The sequence below is a fragment of the Notamacropus eugenii genome, chromosome 2 (assembly GCF_028372415.1).
Source record: "Notamacropus eugenii isolate mMacEug1 chromosome 2, mMacEug1.pri_v2, whole genome shotgun sequence".
Classification (NCBI taxonomy): Eukaryota; Metazoa; Chordata; class Mammalia; order Diprotodontia; family Macropodidae; genus Notamacropus; species Notamacropus eugenii.
In genome coordinates this window covers 408,129,317-408,143,174 of record NC_092873.1, presented here as the reverse complement: position 1 = coordinate 408,143,174, position 13,858 = coordinate 408,129,317, and the positions used below count along the sequence as shown (strand labels likewise).

At 37.3% G+C, this 13,858-nt stretch overlaps 1 protein-coding gene across 3 annotated transcripts in view; it reads right to left on the bottom strand.

Annotated features, from left to right (window-relative positions):
• CNST (consortin, connexin sorting protein) overlaps positions 1-13,858 on the bottom strand; it is a 102,483-nt gene that overhangs the window by 32,690 nt on the left and 55,935 nt on the right. For all 3 annotated transcript variants that reach the window (XM_072647651.1, XM_072647653.1, XM_072647652.1), the window contains 4 exons: positions 8,208-8,413; positions 2,307-2,337; positions 1,314-1,400; positions 689-803 (listed from right to left, as the gene is read on the bottom strand). In XM_072647651.1, the coding sequence (XP_072503752.1) occupies positions 689-803; positions 1,314-1,400; positions 2,307-2,337; positions 8,208-8,413 (439 nt within the window). The remainder of the gene's footprint in view (positions 1-688; positions 804-1,313; positions 1,401-2,306; positions 2,338-8,207; positions 8,414-13,858) is intronic.

The following is a 13,858-nucleotide window of genomic DNA, read 5'->3' as shown; positions in this document are numbered from 1 at the left end:
CTGTCTTGAAATGAAATAAATGTATTGAAATAATTGAAATGCTTTTGAAGGTAATGAAAAAATCTGGATATCTAGAGTCGGAGACCACAGTTCAAGTCCATTGTCAGTTATTTACTAGTTGTGTGATCCTAGACCACTCACTTAATCTCTGTTTGCCTCAATTTCCTCAACTGTAAAATGGGGATAATAATAACAACTACCTCACAGGGTTATTGTGGAATCAAATGAGATAATTGTTAGTGTAATGCCTGGCACACAACAGGTGCTATATAAATACTAGCTATCATTATTATTCTCCGAAAATATTACTTTATTCATTCAAATAGATCCCTTAATTTAAGATACCAAGAAGGTAATTTTTTTCTCTGCTCTACCCACCTCTGAGCCCTCTTAACTGGATCCCCAGGTCACAGATCGAAAAGCACCTTCCTGATGTAGTATGCAGTATTTGAAAGTAAAGACATCAATTATAATAGAGAGATTGTTAGTTTACTCTTCCAGTAATTCTCAGTAAGAAGAGAAAAAAATATCCATCATTATTTTGGGAATAACAATGTAACTGTGTTATGAGTAGTTTTGAGTCCTCTTAGTAATTTTTAAATGGGTATTTTCTAATATTAGATGTTAGATGCTAATGAGGTTCTCCAGCATTCCCACCTTGCAGTCTAACCAAAGCTTTTACACTTACTCTTGATGTGTTGTGCAAAGTTTAGCAAGTTTTTCAAATTCATCTCCATTCAATCCCTTTTCCGAATTCCTCAGAGATGTAACTGCATGTGGTTCTGCTGTTTTCCATTTTGCTTCTAAGTAAAAAAAAACAACAAACCATCTATTAGCCACTGTGCACTAATAAAGTATTTTAGGATATAAAGTGAACTGGCATCAATGATAACTAGTATACAAGTCCATCATATTTTTGAACAAATGAAATAGTTATTCATCACTAAGAAAAATGATAGAGATTAAACTTGAATGTCACAATAAAACAACTGCTTCATATTTTTAAAACACTAGCATTCTAGATTTAAAAAAAAGATAAAACAGAATAACACTTGGCCGTGCAAATAATCAGAAAAAAGAAAGGGAAAAAAGTGTTCTTTTCCAAGTAATCGGGTCAAAAGCAAAAATCCAAAGGTGGGAAAATGTTCTCACAATAGGTTAAGAAGTTGTAACAAAAATGCTACTTTCTTTTTTACTTTTTGCAACACTGAACTGGCTGGGACAATATACAATCTCTGACTTAGAAAACCAAAACAAATTTTTCAAGCTTTTATCTAATGAGAATTCTTCCTTCTTAATCAAACTGTACTTACCCCACTGCTCCTGAATGGAGGACAGATTTGCAAGCAACTGCTCATGATATAACCGTTCAAGCTGAATGAACTTCATTGCCTTTTCATCTGAATAGGGGAATTGAGAAGAATAAACGCAGACCAAAAGAAATGTCTGTATATCCATTTATGTTGAACACATTTTGAGTCATGCTTTAGTTTTGTCAGAAAGGATATTTATCTAAAATGAGATGGCTTTACTATTTTAAAACTTATTCAGAACTGAAGTTTCCTGTCATAAATTTTTATGCAGACTATATGAAGGTATTTTATTAATATGAGAGAATAATGGAAATCGATGATAGATGCACAAAAATCACAGAATTTCAAAGTTGAAGGGCACCTCTCAGGTCATTTGGTCCAACTCATAACCAGAAAGGAATTCTCATCAGATGATAAGATACTCGGCAAGTGGTCATCCAGTCTCTGCATGAAGATTTCTAGAAATCCAATTCAATTCTGGAAAGCTCTAATTTTTGGAAAGATTTTTTCTGATAAGTCAGCGAGGTGGTACAGTGTATAGAGAGGTCTGGGCCTAGAGTGAGGAAGACCTGAGTTCAAACTCTGTTTCAGACACTTACTAGCCCTGTGATCACAGGCAAGTCACTTAAGTTGTTTGTCTCGGTTTCCTTAACAGTAAAACAGGGATAATAACAGCAATTGCCCCACAGGGTTATTGTGAGGATCAAATCAGATATTTGTAAATTGCTTATCACAGTCCCTTGGCACATAGCAGGCACTGTATGATTGTGTATGTTTTCCTCTTCCTCCAATATCAAACCTAAATTTATCTCTTTGCAGCTTCCATTTATTGTTCCTGGTTTTATCTTCTGGGATCAAAAAAAAGTGCATATCTCCAAAGTTAGATGTAAGTTATAAAGCATGCCAAATTTTGAGGCAGGCTACCATCAGTCACCTAGTGATAATTCTTTAAAAACTATTCTCACACAATGGTCGATAGAAAGAAAAGGATACAGTCTTCTTCTTGAAAATAGGCCTCTGCAATCTGTTTAAAACAAACAGACAGATATTAGCATTTTAATTGGTGAGATAGACTTCAAATGCAAGGATGGGACCTTTAACCTATTCAGAAATCAGAGAGAAAGAGACCCTCATTTAACTTCATTTTCATTAGTGAAGTTGGTAATTAGATTAAACTATCAGGATGGAGTATCCTAGATCTATTTATCCCAAGCAAACCGGTTATTCATCCCATTCACAAGTGTTTTCTCTTCCTGTCAAAGATAACTTCCCAGATTAACACAAGTTTAAGGAATAAAAGTTCCAGAAAATGTAAAATGAATATCCAGCTACACAGTAAGACTCTGAAAAATTTTTATTTTAGAACAAAGACGATAAATGTGTTTCATCATACGAGATCCTAAAACTATAGCTGAATAAATTCAGTAAATGTTTATTCCAAACATTCATTTTATAAATTACTAAAGACTCCATGGAACTACTTTTAAAAAGGCAAAGACTTAGATAATTGTCAGTGTTTCAGAAGTGAATTTGGATGGAGTCAGAATTTTAATGAATTACTTTAGGCTCTTCATGAAAGAAGATTTTTCATTATTTAGTGTAGTAGTTTTGATGATACAAGTCATTTCTCCAAAGCATGCCATAATGAATAGTTGCAGAATTGGTCTGTTTTGTTTAGTACAGTCGCTCATGGAAGACTTTTAATCTAGAAGCCTAGTAAGAGAGATGGCCCACATCTACATTACCTCTCCCATTATACAGATAGGGAAACTGAGACAGAGGGGTTTTTGACTTTGTTTTGAGTGAGGGAGGGCTGTGCAGGTCACCAGCCTCACTTCTCCAGTCATCTGAATTCAGTGACCAAATATAGATCAGGATGACTGGAGATGACCCAGGATGAGGCAATTTGGGTTAAGTCACTTGTCCAAGGTCACACAGCTAGTGAGTGTCAAGTGTCTGAGGTGACATTTGAATTCAGGTCCTCCTGACTGCTGTACTGGTACTCTATCCACTGTACCACCTAGCTGCCAACTGTCTCATTTAACAGATGAGGAACCTCAAAGGAGGAGGTTATTAGAAGCAGAGCCAAGATTTGAAACCTGGGTCCTCAGACTCCAGAGTTAGTACTCTTTCCATTGGACCATGTTGCCCTTAACCAAAAACAGCAAAATGTTTGAGGCCATTCAGACTCATTTGAATGTTGTGGCTTGATATCATGTTTTCATACTCTATGACAATTTTCCAGCTAAGTATTTCTGGTGCAAAATTTTCTCTGTGAATCCCACTAATATAGGTGAGATGGGACCTAATTTTGTTTTGTCTGTCAGACTGAAATTGCCAAATCCTCAAAGCAAAGCAGCATACATACCTATATTTATGTGACTTTATAGATTATCATCCAACCTGGAGCCCTTTCTCCTCCTTAACCTGGCCCTTGACGCCCTCCCCACTCCTACTGAAATGCCCTGGGCCTATCTGGGCAACTTCAAGAGCCAAAGTAGTCTCTTGCTTCTTCCAGTTTCTTCTCTCCTCAATCAATTGCACCATAGTTAGATTAATCTTGTTAATAAGGTAATAAGATTGTATCATTCCACTGAGTCTAACATTTCCCTACTCAGAAACCTTAAAGAACTGCCTTTCTGATGAAGCCTACATCTCTTAGCTTGGCAGTGTGGTGGGACTGAGAGAAGAGTGAGTGTCAGGAAGACTCAGTCTAAATCTTGCCGTTGATAGGTACTGTTCTATGACCACAAGACTAGTGGCAAGTCACTCAGCCTCTCGAGCTTCAGTTTCTTCATGTGTAAATAAAATAGCCTTAAAAATATCTACTTCACTGCCAAGAGCAAAAGAGAGAATGGATGTGAAGGGCTTCGCAAACTTTAAAGTACTACGTAAATCTTGACCGTTATATTTACTCAAGGCCCATCAGATTGGACTGGGAATTCTTTCCAAATTTACTGGATGCTACATTGCCTCAGGATCTGTATAATTCAGTCAAGATAAAATGATTCCCTGAACACATCACAGCTTTTTTGAATTAAAGCTTCAACTTTCTCTCTGATCTCCCTCTTTTTAACCCCTTACAATTCAGCTTCTGATCTTCTCAGTCCACTAAAACTGCTTTCTCCAAAGATACAAATGATTTTAGTTGCCAGATCCAAAGGCTTTTCCTCAATCCTCTGACCCCTCTGCAGCTGTTGACCTTGTTGATCATTTTGTCCTCCCTAATATTCTTTTCTCCCTGGTTTTCAGGACTCCCCCCGCCCCCAATCTCTTTTGGTTTTCCTCCTGCCTTTATGACCACTTCTTCTTTGTCTCCTTGGATGGATCCTCCTCCAGGTCATGCCCTTTCACCATAGGTGTCTCTCAGTGTTCTGTCCTGGGCCCTCTTCTTGTCTCTTTCCATACTAGTTTACTTGATGATCTCATCAGTTTCCATGGATTTAATTGCCATCTTTATGATAATGATTCCCAAATCTACCTTTCCTGTCTCACCTTTCTCCTGACCTCAAATATTGAATTTCCAACTGCCTTTCAAACATCTTGGACTGGATGTCCAGTAGACAGCTTAAATTCAACAACTCCAAAAGAGAAATCATCCTTTCTCCTAAATCCTCCCTACCCACTACCTTCCCTATTACTTTCAAGGGCAGCACCATCCTCCCAGTCCCTTGGGTTCACACCCTAGGAGTCATCCTGGATTCCTTGCTATCTCTTGTTGACCTGAAAACTTTGTTAAGAAAAGGCAACATGGCTAAATGCATACATTTTATGATTTAATTAATTAATCAATCAATTCCCTATTAAAGATAACAGTAACATAATGCATTATGGAGCCAGAGATGTTCTGGCTACCCAGTGCAGAAATCTTCTGGCTTATATACATTTTGCCGTGAGAAAGGAACTCTCCTAGTTGAACAAATCATAAATTCAGTAAGACAGGACAATTAACAAAGCAATGTCAGTCAAGTCTTGAGATTCCAAGCTGGGTAAACATATGTCCCAGGTGGTAAGGAAATCCCACCACTAGTAAGTGGCAGGGTTCCTGCCCCAAACAGGTAACTGATGCAGGAAAGGGCAAACAATGTTCAATATAAACCCAGGATGCCTATTTTTTCTTTACCATTCATATGCCATAACATAGTATGTGTCTATAGATAATAAGATACAAAGGAAAGTCCCATTATTCAAGATATGTCATAGGTTAAAGGTCTCCCAAGGAGTGCAGAGTCAGCTTTGGCTGGCTTTTGCTGACATAGGAAGAGGCATTCTCTGAGTTTGCTTCAGAGAGAACAAAGAGATTATTCCAAAATTTTATATTAAACATTATCACTCTCATTCCCCTTTTCAAAATTTGTTGCCAAGAAAGGTGTGTTAATTTCAACTTTACAACGTCTCTCAAATATGATGCCTTCTCCCCACTGACACTGCCCTGACTCTCATGCAGGCCCTTATCACCTAATATCTGGATTACTGCAATAGCTGCTGGTGTGTCTGCCTGCCTGTAGTCTTTCCCCACTCCAAAACATCCTCCAACAGCTGCTAAAGCGATTTTTCTAAAATGCAGGTCCAATCATGTCAAACCTCCCCATGCCATGACCCCTCCCAATAAACACCAGTGGCTTTCTAATGCCTTCAAGATAAGATACAAAATGCTGTTTGCCATTCAAAGCCTTTTATGACCGAGCCCCCTCTTACCTTTCCAATCTTCTTTCACCTTACTCCCCACCCCCATACTCTTCAATTCAGTGACACTGGCCTCTTGGTTGTTCCCTAAATAAAACCCTCCATCTTTCAGCTCCAGGCACTTTCTCTGGTTGTCCCCTATGCATGGAATATTCTCTCCTCTATCTAATGACTTCCTTGAAGTCCCAACTAAAATTCCACCTTCTACAGGAGGTATTTCCTAAATCCTCTTAATTCCAGTGCCTTTCCTCTGTCAATTATTTCCTATTTATTCTACATATAGCTTGCTTTGTATATATTTGTTTGCATGTTACCTCTCCCATTAGACTATAAGGTCCTTGAGGGCAGGGACTATCTATTTTCTCTGCACCTAAAAAATGTTGATTGACTGACTGATGTTCCTTCATTTGCCATGCCCATTTTTATGGGCTGAAATCACTTATTTCCCTTATTTAGAAGTAATCTCTCCGTTGATCTCAAGAGTAACATATAAAAAAGCAGAGAACAGAAATAGGCTATAACTCCTCATTCACACTCTATTTTGTATACTACAGATATGTATACGTTTATTGCTGTCTCTACGAGATTACTGCTCCTAGCGGGTAGAGCCATATCTTATGGTATATCTTCCCACCACCCTTCATGGTCCCTGTTTCCGCACAGGACCTGGCATGGTGAAACTGCTCAAGTTTTTTTTTTAAAACTAGTTCATGGAAGATTCTCTGAAAAGAGTTTTTTTATGATATTCATGCCGCCTAGACTGTTGTGGAGACCCAGGAGTTCCCTTATCGATTCTCTCTGCATTTTTAAACTACAGTGGAATCTTATCAAATAGCCCAAATGATCATGATGGGGATAGAAGGATGGTCCAGTGGACTAAATGTTCAGACAAAAACTCTCAGGAGAGGAAGCAGTTTGAAAAAAGTAATAATAAATAATAAAAAAGAAATACTCTTTTTCCATAATTAATTACTCCTAGTACAGTTCTCTATATGCAGTCCAACAGGGTTAAGACCATAACTATTAATGTATAAATAAGACAGGGTTCTTTTCTTCATCCCCAACATGCCTGAGAAGAATAGGTTGTTCAAGACTGTCAGTTGAAGCAGAAAGGTGGCTGAAACTGTAGTTCCTGAGGACAGTGGTTTCATGATGTTCTTTCAAAACTACTGTACTTACTCAAGGACAGAAAATGGGTATCCATTCTGTCACAACCAACAAAGGAATCTCATAGTACCTTGAGGATATTGATCAGTTTTCCTGGGAAAGAACATTCTTTTTTTCCTGCCAAAGTATAGATCTGCTGATAGCATCAGATACTTTTAAAGGCTTGACAAATACAGGATGGAGGATTTAATGGTCTCTCTGCATTTCTAGATGAAAAAGCTAAAAGCCAAAAGCCATACTATTTTTAAGACAGTATATGGTTGATGAAATACACTATTGTATGAAAGATTATGCATATTCAAGATGAGTACATTCAGAAAATCTCAATGTGAATATTCCTTCCACCAGGGCACTCTATATCCATGTCTTCTCATTCTAGGCAATTATCACCCAAGTCTTCCTGAAAGACTTGCCCAAGGTGCTGGATAACACCTGAGAAGGATGGAAGAAGCAGATTTTGGAAGAAACCATGATTGGTGTTTGGCAAGGCATGAAAGGAAGTGAAGATATAAAATTGTTTAACCAAGGGTCAAGTTTGGGAAGGAAGAAAAGTAAAGCCAGAAAAATGTAAAATAAAGTATTTTCTGTGGCTGTTAGCAGTTGACATTACACACATCAAAAGCAGATGTGGCAGAAATACCAAGTTTTTGCAATGTACGATGATAACAACTTTGATGAAATATTCATTAGGTCTGTCAGCTATAATTCCACCAAAAGCATTCATTGTGTCTAACCATATGTTAAATTGCTGTATAAAATTAGACTTGAATTGAATTATTGATTATCCTGTGACTTGGGTCATCTATTCCCTCCCTGATTCTCTCTTCTCCAAAACCACCAGATATAGGGCTACATTCTCCACTTTCCACTAACTTAAAGTCACCTCTCATAAAATCAATGCAGTTCTAGGACCATGAATGGGGAAAGGAATGAAAGGTATGCAAGTAACAATACATATAAATGAATTTTGGTTCCCATTCCCACCCTTCCACTTAGCTGAGGGTTGGCAGTACGTAGCAGAATGCAAACTGGAGTGGGTACCTGATGAAGGCAAAGGGGCAGAACTCTTGAATCCAATTGTTCAAATTCACCTCGGATGAGGGAGAACAGGAACTGCAAAACTTGTTTAGGCTCCTTTGGTTGATAATTAGCATTGGATTCAGCAGCACCTTCCTCACCACCAGCATATGTAGAGATACTAATGATCTTTTCTTGCATTACTGTTGCAGTGTCTCCTGAAGAAAATTCTTTAAGAAATAAACAGAATACCTACATTAAGATTAAAATCCCTTCATATCATATATAGTAGTTTAACATAATTATGTAACTATGAAGCTTTCAAATGGTACTAGAGATAAAAGCATAATCACCTATATAAAAACAGGGAAGCAAAAAGATAGGAACTCAGTTAAAGATTTTATTGACACTTTGCTAAACGCCTCTCAGTCCAAACAGAACATTCTTGCAGTATCTGTAACTAATGTTATAAAGCCTGGCCTAAAGAAGAGTAAGAGGGCAATTAGGTGGCATTAGTGGACAGAGTGCTGGGGGCCTAGAGTCAGCAAGAACTGAGTTCAAATTTGGCCTCAGACATTTAATAGCTGTCTGACCTCGGGGGTGTCACTTAACCTTGTTTGCCTCAGTTTCCTTATCTGTCAAATGAACTGGAGAAGGAAATGGAAAATTATTCCAGTCTCTTTGTCAAGACCTAACTGGGTTTGAGACTACTGAACAAAAACAAAAAAAGAGTAATAAACATGTTAACATTTAACAACAAAATTTGATTTCTTCAAAGAAAAAGAAATAATAATTCTTTTCTACTGTCTTGATTTCAACACAAACAGATCTTAAAGAAAAAGTTGAACCTTCCTCTTTTAACTTTAACCTGGTAACTTCAGAACTACTTCCAGATCCCAGAGGTAATTCAAAAACAAGATTTTTTAGGACATTAAAAAAATGAGGACATGAACTTTAAATAACTACACATCGTGCAAAAAAGATTTATTTTAAAATTTGCCAGGAATAAATGCCTGATAAGCACCTACTAAAATGATGTAACATATATGAAGTAAATAAAACTTCAATATTACTAATACTACTACCAAATTCACCTAACATCTCAGTATCAGTTCCAACCTTAATTTTTATTCTCAGATTGAAAATGTGTGTGGTTATGTACGTGGTCTTTTCCTAAGTTTTTCTCTTAATACATTTGCTATATATTTATAGAAGCCAAAAAAGGCATTCAAAGCCCCATTTGAATCTGGCCCTAATCTACCTGTCTAGCTACATTTCCCACTAATCCAACACACAAAGTGCCTACACTAGCTAAAATGATTTACTTGCCATGCCAGGAATCATCTTCACGTTTTGTTAACTTTATGCTTTGCTCACATTTCTTGTCTGCTCTCATCTTTACATATAAAAATCATACTTATCTGTCAGAGGTCAACCAAATCTCACTTCTATGAAGTCTGATAACCATAATTAGATGTAATTTCTTCATTCTCTGAATTTCCATAAGACTTATTTTTGTGTTGTTCATGTGATCATTATAAACTTAGCCTAAAGCACAGTTATTTGTGTACATAGATTGTTTTTTCCCCATTTCCTCTCTTACACTGTAAACTTCGAGAGGGGAGAAATGATTTACCTTCTATCTCTCTAACTGCTAGGTCCCAAGGAGGGGCAAGGAAAGTAGAACAACAGGAACTTTATGGAAATTGCCCATTTCTATATCAGTCATATTTTGGTCAGTTAAGATTACAGTAGTCTTTCTATCAGGTGCCATGTGAAGAGAGTATGGAGAAACATCAGTTTTGCTCATTTTTTCATATTTCACATTGTCCTCATGATAGAAAGTAAAGGCATCAAGGTAGCCCCATGGAGAGATTGCTGGGCTTGAAGTCTGGGAGACCTGAGTTCAAAGCTAGCTTCAGACACTACATGTGACCCTGGGCAAGTCACATAACTTCTGTCTACCTCAGTTTTCTCAGTTGTAAGATGGGAATAATAACAGCATCTACCTTCCAGGGTTATAGTGAGAATCAAAGGAGTTAATATATGTAAAATGCATGGCACATTTTAAAAATTGCTCTGAGCCTCTATGGTCAAAGGCCAGTCTGACTCACATAATTCATGGAAGAAAGGTTGGGTTTAAAAGAAATTTTTTTTTGAAACAATTAAAAAATTTTAGTCAAACTTTAACCACTTTTAACCACATTAAAAAAATTGACTCACTGAATAAATATGGAGGATCTATTGTAAATCAAAAATTCTGCTATAAGGAGGTAAAAGAAAGATAAAGTGGTAAGAAGATAGAAAAGACAGGTGAGAGACCTCATGTCATTTTTAATAGGAATAACAACATCATTAAGACAATTATTCTAAAATTCCCCAGATATGCACAAGCAGACATATATAAGTAATACATAAAATGTTAAAATCTGGGTAAGAAAAGAGGCAATATGGGAAAATCAAAAAAGCCTGGGTTGATATCTCAGGAAAACTGGGTTTCCCACTAATGAAGTTATGTGACCTTGGACGAATCACTTAGCCTCTCGAGGCCTTAGCTTTCTCATTTGCAAAATGATGGGGTTATGGCAGATTCTAGAAACCTTTAAAGAGATTCCTACATGAAATGAAAATGGCTTCCAAAAAGCTCCATTAAATTAATAATATATTGCTTTCTATTTTCGATTACACGAGAGGTGAGTGAGGCCTCTACAGCCAAGAACAGCATCTTGCTTCGTGAGGACCCAGTGGAGATTAAATAACATAAGTGTGTCGTGTGCAGAGTCAGTGAGGCTGCATGATTTTCTGCAGCTCTGGGGTATGAATGGAGGAGGCTGACTGTGAGGGAAACTCCAAGTTAGGGTTTAGCAAGGTATAATCTCAGATATACATTAAGTCCTTGTCTATATTGATTAAATATGTTGCAATGTATAATTGTTCTACAAGTTATCCCACTCTATGCTACTATCATGTGAAGGATCATAAACCTGCAATAAATTCACTTCTAAAACCTAGAAGGCTAATAAAGAAAACTTAACGATGTGTGGGCAACCAGGTGGTACAGTGGATACAGTGCTGGGCCTGGAGTTAGGAAGATTCATCTTCCTAAATTCAAATCTGATCTCTGACACTTACTAGCTCTGTGACCCTGGGCAAGTCACTTAACCCCATGTGCCTCAGTTTCCTCATCTGTAAAATGAGGAAGAAAAGGAAATGACAAACCACTCCAGTATCTCGGCCAAGAAAACCCCATATAGGGTCATGAAGAATTAGACATGATTGAAAACCAACAACAATGATATGTGGATCATTAATAACATATAACTATGATGATTCAAATACTTTTTTCAAAGGACTTTCAGATATTATACTGGGGGCAGCATAGTTTGCTGCAAAGAGTACCATATTAATCGTCAGGACAGAACAGTATTGGAATCGTGTCTTAGACACTAGCTATGTGACTGAGGAAAAGTCACTTAACTTCTCTGTTTCCTCATCTAAAATAGGGATAATTTCTATAGTGCCTCTCATACTGTTGCTAGAGTCGAATGAAGTAACTTTGGACTTTGGCAAACCAAAGCGCACTAGATACATGTCAGTTATAATTATTATACTATTCCCTCCCAGACACTTGAGCTAACTGTGTGGCATCACTGCAGTAAGGTACAGAAAATTATAATTTCAATTTAAAAATGGGAAAATTCAAAGAGTGGTGAACATTTACCTAATATAATTAGTTAGAGACAGAGATGAAACAATCTGACATTCAGCCCAGCACTTGAATTATCAGAGCTTCTTACAGAACATTGTATTCTTGGGGTGGATCAAAAACTGGCTGCCCTTTCCAGTTTGTCACATTTGGTACCACTGATTGGAAGTGTTTGGTAGTATTGTCAAAGCCTTTCAGGAATATGTCAATTCTATAGTTTTTTGAAAGGTGTATAAATTATTAGTCAAACTATGAAATGACAGTTAGGGTCTATTATCTGAGATACTACGAAATGTACTAAAAAACCCTAAAAAATGTTTAGAGCAAATCTTTTAGCTATAAATTTATTCTTAGATTACTTAAATGTAGGTGGCCCATTTAGCTTACTGTGATGTTATTCAAGACAAAGAACTCAAAAGGGAAAGCAATTTAAAAAAAAAAGAAAAAGTAGCATTAGTCTGAAAGAAAAAAGCTCTAACAGTCAATTTACTGAAAATGCCAAAGCAACACTAGGAGGGTCCTGCAGTGGTTATCATTGACTTCATTCAAAGGGAAGTAGGTAGTTGAAAGGTTAAAGCTAATTTTTTTTCATTGTATTTAAAATGCTTACTGAAGAAAACTAACATAAATGATAATGAATCAGAAAATAAAAAAAATGCCTTTAGTAAGTAAAACTATTTTCAGTTATTTCCCAAAGCCACAAAGAAAAGAGACACAATTATTCATGACCAAGGAGTTTAAAATGTCTACAATTTTATTTTCTGATATTAGTCTGATTACTGAACTTTGGAAAAATTAATAAAATATTCAAGTATCAGCAAACACATTTTAGTTTCTCTGCTTTTCTGTGATAATTATTTGGCGTCTCACATTTTAAAGTATTTTGAAAATGTATTTTTATTTATAATAATATTATTTGATTTAATTCATTAATGTATTTTTTTTATGAAATTTCTTCCAGTGGTGCCAACAACCTTTACAATTCAATAGCTTAAAAGAAAAATGAAAAGCTATATTTAAAAATGAAATCTAAACATAGACATGTGAGCCTTCCCTAACTCTAAAGAAATATTCAATATAAGTCAACTTTTTTTCATCACATAAAAATCTATGGTTGAAAAACTGTTTTAAAACAAGGAAAAATTACTTTTAAACATTGTCTGTGGGGAGTGGAGCCAAGATGGTGGAGTAGAAGGATGCACCTTTAGAAGTTCTCCTCCCAGAGATCATAAAATACCTGTAAAAACTGACTTGAAACAAATTCTAGAGCAGCAGAAGTCACAAAACGACAGAGTGAAAGAGATTTCCAGTCCAAGACAGCCTGGAGGGCCAAGAGGAAAGGTCTGTCGCAGTGGGTGCGGAACGGATTGCAGCAGGCGCAGAGCGGAGCGCAGCCCAACCTTGGCCACACTGTTGCAAGGACAGGACTGTAACAGGCTTCAAGGCATCACCAGAAGCAGTTGCAGGTCTCAGATTTCTCAACTCACAAACGCCAAAGACAGCTTCAAAGGTCAGAGAATGAGCTCTTTCACCTGGGTGAGAAGGGAATGCTGAATTCTACCCACCAGTCCCAGGCAGGGGCAGCTTCCATTGTTGGAGCTCTGGCCTAAAGACCCTGGGGAAATTGAGCAGCTGATCTGAATCTTAGCCCTGAGTGGCAGTCCTGGGGTGAGGAAGAGTGCTGGCTGGCAGGGTGGAGCTGGGGGAGGCTCTGGAGAGGGAATCCTGCTCACAGACCAGAGTACAGGCTAGGAGAGGAGGAAACTCCTCTCCTTTGATTGTGCAACCTTGGAGGAACTGAGAACTTATAGGTCCCCAGAGTATACCCGCCTCCTGACAAAGCATTCAAAAGTCAAGTAACTGACTGGGAAAATGCCTCCAAAAGAGAAAAAGAACAAGACAGTAGAAAGTTACTTTCTTGGTGAGCAGGTATTTTCTTCCATCCTTTCAGATGAAAAAGAACAATGCA